Source organism: Pan paniscus, chromosome 6 (genome assembly GCF_029289425.2).
Source record: "Pan paniscus chromosome 6, NHGRI_mPanPan1-v2.0_pri, whole genome shotgun sequence".
Classification (NCBI taxonomy): domain Eukaryota; kingdom Metazoa; phylum Chordata; class Mammalia; order Primates; family Hominidae; genus Pan; species Pan paniscus.
In genome coordinates, this window is record NC_073255.2 from 144,748,280 (window position 1) to 144,765,052 (window position 16,773).

At 35.9% G+C, this 16,773-nt stretch overlaps 1 protein-coding gene across 2 annotated transcripts in view; it reads left to right on the top strand.

Moving 5' to 3' along the window:
• Window positions 1-16,773, top strand: part of DLD (dihydrolipoamide dehydrogenase) — a 31,911-nt gene that overhangs the window by 14,177 nt on the left and 961 nt on the right. For both annotated transcript variants that reach the window (XM_008963577.4, XM_057302931.1), the window contains 8 exons: window positions 203-272; window positions 1,682-1,782; window positions 2,085-2,228; window positions 2,989-3,090; window positions 13,269-13,459; window positions 14,564-14,734; window positions 15,042-15,231; window positions 15,693-15,830. In XM_008963577.4, coding sequence (XP_008961825.2) covers window positions 203-272; window positions 1,682-1,782; window positions 2,085-2,228; window positions 2,989-3,090; window positions 13,269-13,459; window positions 14,564-14,734; window positions 15,042-15,231; window positions 15,693-15,830 — 1,107 coding nt within the window. The remainder of the gene's footprint in view (window positions 1-202; window positions 273-1,681; window positions 1,783-2,084; window positions 2,229-2,988; window positions 3,091-13,268; window positions 13,460-14,563; window positions 14,735-15,041; window positions 15,232-15,692; window positions 15,831-16,773) is intronic.

The following is a 16,773-nucleotide window of genomic DNA, read 5'->3' on the forward strand; positions in this document are numbered from 1 at the left end:
TAATCCCAGGGACAATTGCTTGAGCCCGGGAGGCGGAGGTTGCGGTGAGCTGAGATGGCGCCATTGCACTCCAGCTTGGGCAATAAGAACGAAACTCTGTCTCAAAAAATGAAAAGAAAGACTATCATTTCATAAGTGCTTTTTGATTATTTGAAGTCTGTTTATGAATATTTGATAATTTCATCTTTTTAATTTCCTTTAGGCTTTATTGAACAACTCTCATTATTACCATATGGCCCATGGAAAAGATTTTGCATCTAGAGGAATTGAAAGTAAGTATACTTTTCATGCTTAATGATATTACCAGACTGCTTGACTTGGCTCTTCTGTCTAAAGACTTAAATGTGTCTAATGTATGTATAATAGATGTTTAGTGAAGGAAGAGTAAAATAAATAATCTAAAAAATGTGGAGAGATTTACTTAAAAAAGAAGGCCTAAATCCAGATTTCTCCCAGCCAAGTATAACCAAGCCTAGCCCTGCAAATCCAGATTTCTACCATTATATCTTCTGTTCCTTTGCCAACTTTTTCCTGAGGTTTGCCTTTATGTGTTTTTGAAGAGTCAGTTTTCATTTCCTAAAATCTGGAAATCACTGAGAAGGCTGGATTCCTGAGTACTATGGGGAGATAGAGGAAGGAAGGAAGGTCCACTTAAGCTGTTGATAGTAGAAAAATTAGAGGAGAGAAAGAGTGAGGCATAGCAGAAAAGGAAGAGGACATTTCATAACGTATCTTGTCTCCTGACATACTTTTTGAGCTGTTTTAATCTTTTGTCTCCAATTATTGTTGTTGTTAGATACTTCCAGAAAGGTAGTCTCTTCTGGGCAGGACCTAGTCATAACCTTGGGTTGTTACTTTTCCTTCATTTGTTTCTTTACAGAGGTAGGTTTGAGGGGCTACTTAAGGCAATCCATTGGGTATAGAGATGATGTATATGCACTAAAGCAAATAGAAATCATACTAGATGAAAAATGGAATGACGTAAAGAAAGAAGAGCTAGGGGTAGTCAGGAGACCTGCATTGTAGGCAAGGCTTTTACATCCTAGCTCTGTGACCTTGGGTAAATCAGAAATCTCTCAGAGTCTCTTTTTCCTTATCTCTAATATATGTGTTGGTTACATGAGGTACTTTCTAAGATAACCTTCTTACCTCTAAAGTTTAATTGAGTTGAGCATTTTTATCTAATACTGTTGCTTCAGAGTTCTCTTCTGAGTTGAATGAGTGATTAAAACCTAGGTGATTAAACTTTTTAATATTAAGCTTCTGTATTTGAAATTTTTAAACGTGTATTTTTTATTTGTTTTGTTTCATGAAATCTAGCATTTTCCTTTATTTAAAATTTCAGATGATGTTTTACTTTGTCATTTCTACTTACATATCTTCCAGACTTATAACCATCATAAAGTGTTCAGAGGATATGTTATCACAGTGGGGTATAATGTTTTATTTTGGACTGCCTTTTTACCCAAGGTAGACATTTTATAGTGTTTGATAGGTTCTGTTTCTGTGATACAATGATGTTGGCCTTTTGTCAACTATAATTATAAGTTATTACGTTTTGAAACTTTAATACTGCCTTTTATAAGCATTAGGTTGAAATTTTCCAGTTGGTGAGTGAAAAACACTGCATATTGCTTCAAGAATTTAGCTAAGAACTAAAGATTAATTGAACAAATTACAGTGTCCGAAGTTCGCTTGAATTTAGACAAGATGATGGAGCAGAAGAGTACTGCAGTAAAAGCTTTAACAGGTGGAATCGCCCACTTATTCAAACAGAATAAGGTCAGTGTTTAATATTCAGATTTCTGCTTTACTTTGAATACACATTAAACTTTGCATTATAGAGTGATGATATTTGAACTTGGTTACAGGGGAATATTTATTTAATTTAAAATAGCTTGCTAACCTGAAATAGATTTCCCTGACATATATCACAGATTTTTTTGCTGCACCATGGTGTAGCATTACTAAGTAAGGAAGCATTTTGTTTTAGATAAATTATTTACAGAGTAATTTTTCCTTTGAATGATTTATCAAACAAATTACTTTAAACTTTGTGAATTTATAAAGATTATTTCATAAAGGTTGTTCATGTCAATGGATATGGAAAGATAACTGGCAAAAATCAAGTCACTGCTACGAAAGCTGATGGTGGCACTCAGGTTATTGATACAAAGAACATTCTTATAGCCACGGGTTCAGAAGTTACTCCTTTTCCTGGAATCACGGTATTTATGCTTCATAATTTACAACCATTACAACTTTTCTTTAGAAATACGTTTTGTAAGTTATTTATGCTATTTGTGAACTTTGAGAGATTTCTGACTGAAATACTATATTTTGATGGTCATTCAGCTTTGGGAAGTTACCTGTCTTTATTCTGCAGTGATTCTGACGAGCTATAGAACACTTTATATTAAGATATGTTTGAATACAGTATGAAGTTAAAATTGACCATTGCGTTTGGAATATTGGAGGATAAAATTTAAAGTCAACATTTTTAATGGGATTTGATGAAATTAGGTATATAGATACCTCAAAACAAATAAATGACTTAGTATTTTTAGTGATTCTACTGAGATCACAGTTTATAAATACATTTATCTCTTCATATCCTTGGAGGATTGGTTCCAGGACCCCCCTTGGATACCAAAACCCACAGATGCTCAAGTGCCTTACATAAAATGACATAGTATTTGCATATAATCTGCATACTTCCTCCTGTATACTTTAAGTCATCTCTGGATTACTTATAATACCTAATACACTGTAAATGCTATGCAAGTAGTTCCTATGCTGTATTATTTAGGGAATAATGACAAAAAACCATGTGTACATGTCAGTACAGATGCAACCATCAATTTTTTTCCTGAATATTTTCAATTAATGGTTGGTTAAATCTGCAAATTTGGAACCCATGGATATGGAGGGTCAACTGTACTAGGTTTTTTCAAATTATTTTGATTATATCTTTTGTTTTTCTTACAGATAGATGAAGATACAATAGTGTCATCTACAGGTGCTTTATCTTTAAAAAAAGTTCCAGAAAAGATGGTTGTTATTGGTGCAGGAGTAATAGGTGTAGAACTGGTAAGTGTTGTCTTTCTGCCTCTTATTACCTCCTTGGAGTTGGAAGGGACTTAAAGGTCCCCTTTTTGATTTTTTGTATAACATTACAGGCTGATCAGCATTGAGTTTTGCTTAAACACTTCTAGTAATAAAGAGTTTACTTTTGTTTTTTTCAAGACAACCTATTTATGTATTTACTCATTTAGAATGTTCTCCTTTATTTTAGTCTGTTTCCTTGTACCTTCCACCCTTCTATTTCCTAGAACTGGTCGAATTCTTTTTTAATATGACAGCCATTCAGATATTTGAGGACAGCTTTTATCCTGGGCAAATTGCATTCCAAATAAAGATTATTCTCTTTACCATCACATACATGATTTGGCTTTTCCCTTCTCTATCCTCATCTTGATGCCTCTTAACTTAGGTTTTAGAAATGTCAAACTACTTGCATTTCTTTGAACACCATGTTATTTTAGACCTTCTGTCTGCCTTGTTCTCCCTTCTTGTCCATCTGGCAGCTTTCCACACATTTCCAATGACCTCCCTCCATTTTAGAGTCACTGTGCCTTGTAAACACCAGGAATTGCTCTACTTCTGAAATAATAAATTCAGATATTTTATTATGTAACCATGACCTCCTTTCCTCTTTTACTCAGTTATTCATAGTGTACTTTGTACCCTTTTTTAGGTTTTCTAGTCCATAGATCTACTTTTTTGCATTCTGCCCTTTCCAGTCTTGACTGCGTTCCTGATCAGCTTAGATGCCATAGTCCATCACTTTAACCACACTCTTACAGATGTCCTTGAGTTGCTTGTCTCACTGTTCTGTCATATCTGCTTGGCAAAACTCTAGTTCTGTTTGAATGCAGCAGTCTGCCTTTTTTATGCTATTTCCAGGCTGTTGACTACACCTGGAGAAAAACACACCCTACTCATTGGTACTTGTATTAATTCTTGGCACAAACCTTAACAAGAACCTCAGCCTTGCTGACAGTTTATTATTTCCTAAGATGGTACACTGCCCTGGTCTCTGCAATGGCCATTTTCATTTTCTACTCTTCTCAAATCTCTGCTTGTATACTGTCTGCTCTGCCTGTGGATGACCTTGTCTTTTAAATATTACATAAAAGAGAAATCAGATGAGAACTCCCTCAAGTTGATGTCCTAAATTTGATAATGCTTTTACCTGTTGTTACACCTATCCTTTTGATTACCTCTCCTATTACTATGGAAATGCCATTTTCCCTAAGACTAATCCCTTTACTTGTGCTTGGTAGCACATCATCTGCCTTTACAGAGACTTGGTTTTGTGATTTTTATTCTTGTATTTTTCAGTCTTCAAACTCCTTCCTTCTTATTTACAATTTCATATGCTTCTATGTGTGTACCTGTGATGCATTTGCACTCATTAACACAGGTTTGTGTGCACATAAATACTCCTTATCTTGGTCCCATGTCCTTCTTGAGTTACCAATTCTGTTCGCACTTTTCCTTCAAAACCCAGCTTCTCAAAAGAGTTGTCCATGCTTTATTTCATCAACTTCCACTCACTCAGTCTATGGCTTGTGCCAATAAATTGCTCTTAGGGCATGAATCTATTTATTGCTTAATCTGTTGGACTAATTTCTTCACTGCTTTATTTGGCACTAATTAGCATTGCTGATTTTCTTGCCTTTGAAACACTTTGCCTAACTTCTGTGATTTCATATTCTTCCATTTTTACATCTGCTCTTTGGGCTGAATTCTCCATATTATGCAAGTTCCCCTTTCTTAGGCTTCCCTTTAATTGTTAGTATTTTTGTTTTTCTTTTTTTTTTTTTTTTGAGTCCGAGTCTTGCTGTGTCGCCCAGGCTGGAGTGCAGTGGCGCGATCTCGGCTCACTGCAACTTCTGCCTCCCAGGTTCAAGTGATTCTCCTGCCTCAGCCTCCCAAGTAGCTGGGACTACAGGTGCCCGCCAGCACGCCCGGCTAATTTTTGTATTTTTAGTAGAGACGGGGTTTCACCATATTGGTCAGGCTGGTCTCGAACTCCTGACCTTGTGATGCGCATGATGGTTCATGTCTGTAATCCCAGCACTTTGGGAGGCTGAGGCAGGCAGATTGCTTAAGCCCAGGAGTTTGAGACTAGCCTGGGCAACAATGTGAGACCTTATCTCTAAAAAAATGTAAAAAATTAGTTGGGCATGGTGGTGTGTGCCTGTAGTCCCAGCTACTCAGGAGGTTGAGATAGGAGAATCACTTGAGCCTGGGAGTTTGAGGCTGTAGTGAGCTGGGTCATGCCAGTGCACTCCATCCTGGGCAAAAGAGTGAGACCCTGTCTCAAAAAAAAAAAACCCCAAAACAAAAATCAGCTTTTAAGTTATCTTTTTAGTGAATAATTCTTTCTTCTAAGAAAGCTCAAGTCTTTCATTTTTTGAGTCCTTAGTATAATATATCTACATTTCCATAGTACCCACTAATAATAATACATTGCATTTGTTTGTCTATGGCTGACTTTCCTGTAAGACCAAGGCTCCTTGAAGGCAGGACCGAATTTTTAATTCCTATTTGAATCTCCATTGTTTTTCTTAATGTTTAGTACTTAGGTCTCCTAGACAGCAGGTCTGTTATTTTGTCATCAACCTTTGGATCCCGTCTAGTCCGTCAAGAAAACTTGTAATCTAAACATAATGTTCTGGGTTGTAGAGAGTACTTCTTTTGATATGCATAGTATACTTCTTGTAATGTAATGCTTTGAAATCAGTTTAGTTGTTTTTATAAAGCAGACATTGAGCTTATGTTCAGATAAAAACCACATTTTTTTCGCATTTGGAATTCTGATTTTTTAAACCTAAGTGACTTTGAACCTTTATTCTTGCTTTAATTTAATCTTGTTCACTCATACTCATTATTCCAATCTATATCTTAGTCTTCATTCTGTCACTCTTATACTTAACTGCTTTTACTTTTCATAGTTCGTAAATTTTGGAAGTGTGACAATTAAGGCATGCGGTCCCATCATCTGATCTGATCTTGGTTAAGCAAACTTCTGTTGTCATTCACGTCATTAGTACAAATTTTTGACCAGGATGAAACATCGAAAGCCATCTGACAGTACAGTCTTTCACCAGTTATAAACACCTTTGATGTTTATTCATCTTCGTTTCTCCATCGCATCTACAAGGATATCATGAGATTTTCTTAAAATTTTTTTTAACACCTTGCTGATATCAAAATATACTACATTCACCAGTCCAGAAACCCTTCAGAAAGTAAGAGTGGTTTACGTGACCTGTTTGGAACACTTGTGGTAGTGTCTACTGATTGTGAAACCAGCTGATTAATAATGTCTTCTAGTATTTAGCAGAATCTCTTCTTTTCCATTTTTGAAAATTTAGGCATATTTGCCTGTCTGCCACCTTTTGGCAGTTCCCTTGTGCTAAGTAAGTTCCCAGAGTTCACTGAGAGTGCCTGTTTTGTCATACTCTAATTGGGTTGATTGGAGAATTAACTTTTTTTTTTTTTTTTTTTTGAGATGGAGTCTCGCTCTGTAGCCCCAGCTGGAATACAGTGGCATGATCTCGGCTCACTGCAGCCTCCACCTCCCAGGTCCCAGTTCAAGCAATTCTCCTGCCTCAGCCTCCTGAGTAGCTGGGATTACAGGCACGCACCACCATACCCAGATAATTTTTCTTTGTATTTTTAGTAGGGACGGGGTTTCACCATGTTGGCCAGGCTGGTCTTGAACTCCTGACCTCATGATCCGTCTGCCTCGGCCTCCCAAAGTGCTGGGATTACAGGCATGAGCCACCACACCCAGCCGGGAATTAACTCTTTAAAAATGACCAGTTGTTCTTAATCTTGGGCGTTGCCTCTTGGTTAACAATATTTCTTCTGTTCATTCTACTTTGTTCTCATAGTTGGATAAAACAAGAAAAAAGGAATAACATTTACTTTCTTTTGTTGGTCATTATAATATCTCCAAGCAATAATTCTATTTCTTCATCTCAGCAGTTTTGCTTTAGGTTTTTTATAAGCCTTGAGTCTTTTGACACAATGATTTAGATACCTGTTACTGTATTGAATTAGTTTTTACATGTCTTTTTAAAAACTTATTAGAGAATTTACTATGTAGTCATGATATCTATTTATTTTCTTGTAAAGATTATTCACATAACTGTATTTTCATTTTTTATATTTTGCCTTTCTTCTTCCATTCCAGTTTAGTGTAGTATTAAAAAACATCTTTTTTGGAATTGAACAGATTTAAATTTGAATTTCAACTCTGCCTCTTACTGACTTATGTTCTTGTTAAGTTAATGAGCCACTCTGAACCAGTTGGTTTGTCATCAAAAAGGGGATAAAAATAACTAACTTACAGGAGTATTGCTGGGATTTAATACATTTAAAACACTTAATGCAGTGCCTGGCATTTAGTAAGCTCTAAGTAAGTGGTAGATGCTATTGAGTTTTCCTATCTATAAGTATTTTGAAATCAGTTTCCCTAAAGAGTAGGGCACTTGTCTATGCTCATCACTCCCTACTTTGAATTAGACTCCAAGATGATGTTTCTTATTTCCACACTCCCATTATTTCCCCTCTATTTACTTCTATCCCAGTTTCCAAGAATGGTCCTTTCTTTTGTTTTGTTTGCTTTTTAAACAGCTTTATTGAGATATAGTTCACATATCAGTTCACCCATTTAAAATGTACAATTCAAAGGTTTTTAGTATATTCATAGAGTTGTAGAGCTGTTACCACTGTCTAACTCTAGAACATTTTCATCACCCTAAAAGAAACTTGCTACCCATTAGCAGTCATTCTCCATTTCTCCCTTTGCTCAGCCCCTGGAAACCACTAATTCTACTGTGTCTATGAATTTGCATATTGTGGACGTTTCATATAAATGAAATCATACAATATTATTTTGTGTGTGCTCTCTTTACATAGCATAATGTTCTTATGGTTCATCCAAGTTGTAGCATGTATCTATACTTCATTTCTCTATCTGGCTAAATATCTCATTCTATGGATATGGCACATTTTGTTTATCCATTCATCATGGGTGGACATTTGGGTTGTTTCTACTTTCATAGTTGTTTCGACTATTATGAATGACACTGCTATGTCTATTTGTGTACAAGTTTTTGTGTGGTTATCTGTTTTCATTTCTCTTGGGTATATAACTAGATGTGTAATTGTTGGCTCATATGGTAATTATTTTAACTTCTCAAGGAACAGCGTTACACTTTTCCATACAATCCCACCAGCAACGTAAATTTTGGTTGCTCTACTTTTCCACTGACACTTGGTATTGTCATTTTTTTAAAAAAATTGAGCTATTCTAGTGGTTGTGTAGTAGTAACTCACTGTGGGGTTTTTTTTTTCTATTTTTATTTTTTAAATTGCTATGTAATAGATGTACTTTTTTCAAGGTACATGTGATAATTTGATATATTCATATAATTAAATCAGGGTAATTAGGCTATCCATCACCTCGAACATTTTTTTTAATGCTAGGAATATTGAATTATTCTCTTCTAGCTATTTTGAAATGTGTAATTGATTGTTTCCTATAGTCAACCCTGCATTAACACCAGCTCTTATTTATTCTGTCTAATTGTATATTTGTACTGATTAATCAACCTCTCTTCATTCCTCTTCTCCCCCTAGCCTTCCCAGCCTCTGGTAACCATCATTTTGCTCTCTATCTCCATGAGTTCAGTTTGTTTGTTTTTTTTTTTTAGCTCCCACGTTAGAACATGCGATATTTGTCTTCCTGTGCTTAGCTTATTTTGTTTAACATGCTGTCTTCCAGTTCCATCTGTTCTGTTGCAAATGACAGAATTTCATTCTTTTTTTATGGCTGAATAATATTCCATTGTGTATATGTACCACGTTTTCTTTGTTTGTCTGCTGATGGACACTTGAGTTAATTCTGTGTCTTGGCTGTTGTGAATAGTGCTGCAGTAAACATAAAGCGCAGATACCTCTTCAATATATTGATTTCCTTTCTTTTGGATATATACCCAGTAGTGGAATTGCTGGCTCATATTGTAGTTTTATTTTTAGTTTTTTGAGGAACCTTCATACTGTTTTCCACAGTGGCTGTACTAACTTACATTCCCACTAACAGTGTATGAGGGTTCTCCTTTCTCCACATCCTTGTCAGCATTTGTTATTGCCGTCTTTTTGATAAAAGCCATTTTAACTGGGGTGAGATGATAGCTCATTGTGATTTTGACTTGCATTTCTCTGGTGATTAATAATGTTGAACATTTTTTCATACATGTATTGGCTATTTGAATGTTTTCTTTTGAGAAATGCCTATTCGGATCTGGTGCTCATTTTAAAATTGAATTTTTTTGAGCTCCTTATGTATTCTGATTATTAATCCTTTGTCAGATGGATAGTTTGCAAATATTTTCTTCCTTTCTGTGGGTTGTCTCTTTGTGGACTGTTTCCTTGGCTGTGCAAAAGTTTTTTAACTTAATGTAATCCCATTTGTCCGTTTTTGCTTTAGTTGCCTATGCTTTTGAGGTCTTACACAGTAAGTCTTTGCCCAGACCAGTGTCCTGGAGCATTTCTCCAATGTTTTCTTACAGTAATTTCATAGTTTCAGATTTTAGATTTAAGTCTTTAATCCATTTTGATTTGACTTTTGTATATGGTAAGAGATAGGGGTCTAGTTTCATTCTTCCGCATACGGTTATCCAGTTTTCCCAGCACCATTTATCGATGAGACTGCCTTTTCCTCACTGTGTTTGTGGTACCTTTGTTGAAAATGAGTTAGCCGAAAATGTGTGGATTTATATTTGGGTTTTTTATTTTGTTCCATTGGTCTGTGTGTCTTTTTATGCCAGTACTATGCTATTTTGGTTACTATAGCTTTTTTAGTAAATTTTGAAGCCGGTTAATATGATGTTTCCAGCTTTCTTCTTTTTATTCAGGATTACTTTGGCAGTTGAAGAATATCATTGGCAGTTTAGTAGGGATTGCATTGAATCTGTAAATTACTTTGGGTAGTATTGTCATTTTAACGATATTAATTTTTCCAGTCCATGAACATGAACTATTTTTTGTGTCCTCTTCAATTTGTTTCATCAGTGTTTTTTAGTTTTTTATTGTATAGATCTTTCACATCTTTGGCTAAATTGATTCTTAGGTATTTTATATTCACTATAGCTATTGCAAATGGGATTGCTTTTTTTTTTTCTTTTTTAGATTGTCCACTGTTGGTGTATATAAATGCTACTGATTTTTGTATGTTGATTTTGTATCCTGCAACTTTACTGAATTAGTTTGTAAGTTTAATAGTTCTTTGGTGGAGTCTTTAGGTTTTTCTAAATATAAGATCATGTAGTCTGCACAAAAGATTAATTTGACTTCTTCCTTTTCAATTCGAATGCCCTTTGTTTCTTTCTCCTCTACAATTGCTGAGGCCAGGACTTCCAGTACTATGTTGAATAAAAGTGGTGAAAAATGGGCATTCTTGTATTGTTCCAGATATTAGAGGAAAGGCTTTCAATTTTTTCCCATTCAGTATGATGTTGGCCATGAGTTTGTCTTATTATTTTGAGGTGTGTCCCTTCTATATCCAGTTTTTTGAGGGTCCAGGGTTCAAGCCCCACGTTGGGCGCCAGATGTAGGGGTGGGTTGCCCCTACACACCTGTGGGTGTTTCTCGTAAGGTGGAACGAGAGACTTAGGAAAGAAAAAGACACAGAGACAAAGTATAGAGAAAGAAATAAGGGGACCCAGGGAACCAGCGTTCAGCATATGGAGGATCCCATATGGAGGATCCCCTATGGAGGATCCCGCCAGCCTCTGAGTTCCCTTCGTATTTATTGATCATTTGTGGGTGTTTCTCTAAGAGGGGGATGTGTCAGGGTCACAGGACAATTGTGGGGAGAGGGTCAGCAGACAAACACGTGAACAAAGGTCTTTGCATCATAGACAATGTAAAGGATTAAGTGCTGTGCTTTTAGATGTGCATACACATAAACATCTCAATGCTTTACAAAGCAGTATTGCTGCCCGCAGGTCCCACCTCCGGCCCTAAGGCGGTTTTTCCCTATCTCAGTAGATGGAGCATACAATCGGGTTTTATACCGAGACATTCCATTGCCCAGGGACAGGCAGGTGACAGATGCCTTCCTCTTGTCTCAACTGCAAGAGGCATTCCTTCCTCTTTTACTAATCCTCCTCAGCACAGACCCTTTACGGGTGTCGGGCTGGGGGACGGTCAGGTCTTTCCCTTCCCACGAGGCCATATTTCAGACTATCACATGGGGAGAAACCTTGGACAATACCTGGCTTTCCTAGGCAGAGGTCCCTGTGGCCTTCCGCAGTTTTTGTGTCCCTGGGTACTTGAGATTAGGGAGTGGTGATGACTCTTAAGGAGCATGCTGCCTTCAAGCATTTGTTTAACAAAGCACATCTTGCACCACCCTTAATCCATTTAACTCTGAGTTGACACAGCACATGTTTCAGAGAGCACGGGGTTGGGGGTAAGGTTATAGATTAACAGAATCTCAAGGCAGAAGAATTTTTCTTAGTACAGAACAAAATGGAGTCTCCTATGTCTACTTCTTTCTACATAGACACAGTAACAATCTGATCTCTCTTGCTTTTCCCCACATTTATCATGAAGGGATATTTTTATTAAAGGCTTTTTCAGCATCTGTTGAAGTGATCATATGGTTTTTGTTCTTGGTTCTGTTAATGTGATGAATCATGTTTATTGATTTACATATGTTGAATCATCCTTGCATCTCTGGGATGAACCCTGCTTGATCATGGTGAATGATCTTTTTATGTGTTGTTGAATTCAATTCATTGTGGTTTTAACTTAGATTTCTCTAATGACTTACGGGGTTGAGCATTTTTTAATGTACTTACGTGCCATCTCTATATCTTCCCTCTTCAGACATTTGTCCATTTTTTATTGAATTTTTCTTATTGAATTTGGAGAATTCTTTATATATTCTGGATATAAATCCCTTATCAGATAGAAGTTTTGTAATTTTTTTCCCCAGTCTGTGGCTTCTGTTTTTGTGTTCTCAATGTTATCTAAGACTTTCTAATTTTGACAAAGTCCAATTTATCATTTTTCTTTTATGGATTGTGCTGTTGGTGTTACATCAAAGAAATCTTTGCCTAACTCAAGGTCACTTCTAGGATTTCTTCTCCTAGGTGTTCTTCTGGAAGTTTCATAGTATTGGATTTTACATTTAGGTCCATGATCCATTTTGAGTTAACTTTTATATATACGTATTGTTAGATTTTTAGTGTCACTATATTGCCTCTAGTTAACTCAGTCTTCATACTAGAAATTAATGAGATTTTTTAAATGAACGCCCACACCTAATTTAGGGAAGGTAAACTTTTATAGTTCATTTGAATTACCAGATGATTTTAATATACATTCTTGCGAAGGATATGTTCATGGTTTTTCATATTTAATGCTGTGAAATTATGTTCATCTTGCCAGTTATGTATTGTTTAATATATAATTATTTAGAAGTTATACTAATTGTCAAAATGTTAAAATAAACTAGCATTCAGTTTAAATTATACTTTGAATGAAAAAGTAAACATTTGTCCTTTGTTGAGAAAAGAAAATAGGAAGCCAGTTTAATATTCTGCAAACATCAGTGATTTAGTAACCTGTTTCCTTTTCCTCAAGACTTTTGTACTTGCTGTTTCCCTCTGCCTAGAGCAACACTCTTGCCCCAGTTAACTGGGTAGTTCATTGCCTCACTCCTTCAAGTTTTGTGCAAATGTCACTCCCAGTGAGGCTTTCCCCAAACGTGCTATTTAAAATTGTAATCCCAGTAATCAGTGGTCCTAGTTCTACTTCCTGTTTTATTTTTCTTGTAGCACTTTATTCTCTGTTATGAATTTTACATATTTGTCTATGTCCCCTGCCAGAATATAAGATCCCTGAGAACAGAGATTTTTGCTTTGTTTACTAATGTATGCCTAGAAGCTAAAATATTGCCTACCATGTAGTAGATGTTCAACAAATGTTGAATGAGTAAGTTAATAAATGTATGAAGTTATACATATTTAACACAGGGTCAATTTTAAACCTCGGAGCTTCTCATGGGAACATACTAGCGAAAGAAGAAAATGTTTTACAATAAATTATTAAGATGATTTCGTAAACATTTGCTATAGAAACTTTTATGATTATTGGGTTTTTTAAATTATTTGCAGGGTTCAGTTTGGCAAAGACTTGGTGCAGATGTGACAGCAGTTGAATTTTTAGGTCATGTAGGTGGAGTTGGAATTGATATGGAGATATCCAAAAACTTTCAACGCATCCTTCAAAAACAGGGGTTTAAATTTAAATTGAATACAAAGGTTACTGGTGCTACCAAGAAGTCAGATGGAAAAATTGATGTTTCGTAAGTATACATCATTTGTTTTTGATGTATCATCCCTGTCTGTTTCTTTAAGCAAAACACTCAAGTTTCAAAATCAGTTTAGCAAATATAGGGTTTTTTCTAACTTAAGGTCATTTTATTACTTAATATAACTCAGTTGCTTATCAAATTATTGCATTAGCACATTGAAATTTATGATTAGGTTAATGCTAGAAAGAGAATCCAATATTCTCATTGTTGTACCTTCTTATAGTACATTCAGAAAAATTTAAATTCCCAATAATAAGTAAAATTGAATCAATATTTTTAGGCAGATACATGGGGAAATCAATAATAAAAGATTGCTTACTATATGTCTGGTACTCTACTGATTAAATACTTTAATGGCATTTAACTTATTGAATTATTTTTAAATAAATATTTAAATTAAATAGCTAATAGTATTTAAATAGTTTAATGACTAACTTTTACTCAAAGATAAGAAGCTGAATTCATTGACTAATTAATGACTAACTTGTCACACAGCTAGTGGGTGGCAGTCAGTAGTTGAATTTGGATTTCTGTGACTCAAAGACCTGTATTCTTAACTGCTGTTTTATTATACTGTGGTTTTTGTGAGATTTTAATAACAGACCTCTAGATTTTAATGATAGATCTCTTTCATTGTCTGACTCTTATGTTTATATTCAAATAAACTTATATTGTTAAAAATGTCATCAGTGCCGGCTGGGCATGGTGGCTCACACCTGTAATCCCAGCATTTTGGGAGGCTGAGATGGGCAGATCATGAAGTCAAGAGATCAAGACCAGCCTGGCAACATGGTGAAACCCCGTCTCTACTAAAAATACAAAAATTAGCTGGGCATGGTGGCGCGCACCTATAGTCCCAGCTACTAGGGAGGCTGAGGCAGGAGAATCTCTGGAACCTGGGAGGTGGAGGTTGCAGTGAGCCGAGATTGCACCACTGTACTCCAGTCTGGCGACAGAGCAAGACTCTGTCTCAAAAACAAAACAAAACAAAAATGAAAATGTCATCAACACTTGAGAAATTGCTGGCCTTAAATTTCTAAGCCTATCAATTTATGTAGGTGTGTATTTAACATTTATACACTGCTTGTTATCTAGTATTGAAGCTGCTTCTGGTGGTAAAGCTGAAGTTATCACTTGTGATGTACTCTTGGTTTGCATTGGCCGACGACCCTTTACTAAGAATTTGGGACTAGAAGAGCTGGGAATTGAACTAGATCCCAGAGGTAGAATTCCAGTCAATACCAGATTTCAAACTAAAATTCCAAAGTAAGTTGGATAATTGTCTGCATTTTCAGTAATTTTAAAATTGATTTCAAACAGTATTTTGAAAAGTAAGATTTTTATGCTTAAAATATGTATTGGCTTTGGGGAAGAATAGTAAACTTACAAAACGTAAAATAAAAAATAACTGAATTTTACTCACAGATAAGCTGAATTCATAGATTTTGAAGAGCTGCATTTGATGTATTTTTTGGTGACTTATTTACTGGAAACTTTTGTTACCATAATGTAACTGAAGGTAAGTAGCTGTGATTTCAGAAATTCATTGTGTTTCTTTTGATTTCTGTGGTAGTATCTATGCCATTGGTGATGTAGTTGCTGGTCCAATGCTGGCTCACAAAGCAGAGGATGAAGGCATTATCTGTGTTGAAGGAATGGCTGGTGGTGCTGTGCACATTGACTACAATTGTGTGCCATCAGTGATTTACACACACCCTGAAGTTGCTTGGGTTGGCAAATCAGAAGAGCAGTTGAAAGAAGAGGTAAGTCTGAACATGGGTGGTTTTAAGCCAATGTGTGAGTTGTACCAATGACATTGGTGGTTGAGAAACAGCATTTTATCATTATGCTAATATATTTAACAGCTGTGAAATATTGTTTAGCTTATATATTTTTCCCTTGTTAGCATTATAAAGAGATCATTCACAGATTTATCAGCAGTAATTGAGAGGAAGAGAAGTTGCCTATATTAAAAAACTAGTAATTCCAGATCTTTTATATTTGGCTTTGAAATATAACCAGATGGACAGACATTTGTATTTGCTTGTATTCGTGCCTGAGATATAGTTCATTAACCAGTCTTCTGGTCTTTCCTTTCCTTCTATGTGCTTTGCGAACAATTGCCTTCTTGGGATTTATTTTCTGAACAAATGGTAGATGATTTTACAAATTGGAAAGAACTTTTCTGGCAGTTACGTAGATTCTTTTTTTCTGACTGTCACAGGGTATTGAGTACAAAGTTGGGAAATTCCCATTTGCTGCTAACAGCAGAGCTAAGACAAATGCTGACACAGATGGCATGGTGAAGATCCTTGGGCAGAAATCGACAGACAGAGTACTGGGAGCACATATTCTTGGACCAGTGAGTATTGTAAAACCAGAGAAATCCCATTAAGATTTCTAGAAAGCATTGCTGTTTATTAATTATAAACCACCTGGTGTTACTCTGAGGTTGCTCATTTCCAGCAAAACTTTGAATATGGCTCTCTGTGCATCATTTCTAGAAGGATACCAGCAGCACTCTCACAGTCTTGCCCACTGTATCATCTACTTTGTCCTGTAGCCAAGATTCTCTCTTTAAAACATACACCAGATTATGCCCCTTAAAATTCTCCAGTGGTGCTTTTCAACTTCAGATTGTTACATCCAAGGCCTCACTGAATCTGTTTGTGCCTACTTCTCTGACCTCTTCTTTTTCTGCTCTCTTTTACTCATTAATGCCATGTCACATGGGCCTTCTCTCATTTTCACAACAGACCAAATATTTGCATTTTAGGGCCTTTGTGCTTAAGCTACCCTCTGTTTAGACTGTTCTGCCTCCAGATCTTTGAATGGCTGGCTCCTTATTATTCAGGTCTCAGCTCAAATGTTACCTCCTAAGGGAAGCCTTTCCTACCACTGAGCCTAAAGTATGTATCTTTCTTGTAGATATCTCTTGTATCTGATGTAACAATGATGAGAATAGAATATTTGAGTGCTGTGTCACTTTAGTATACATTTTGTTATTTTTACACCAGCTTTTTGAAATAGGTGCTGTTATTTTTGAGGTGAAGAAACTGAATGAAGCACAAAGAACCAATGAATGGTTAAGGTAGTAAGTGGTAGATATGAATTGAAGGCCCTTTGGCTCCAGAGCCCAAGCTCTTCTGTGTCACCTTTTCTGTTAAGCTTTTCCTGACTTTTCTTCAACTGATAAAGAAACAGATTTAAGGCGTTTTTAAGATCTAAAAGCTTCCCCTCAACAATTGCTATCCTATTAGCATGTAGTTTTTGCCTTGGAAGCAAATTTACTTGGCTTGTTATTT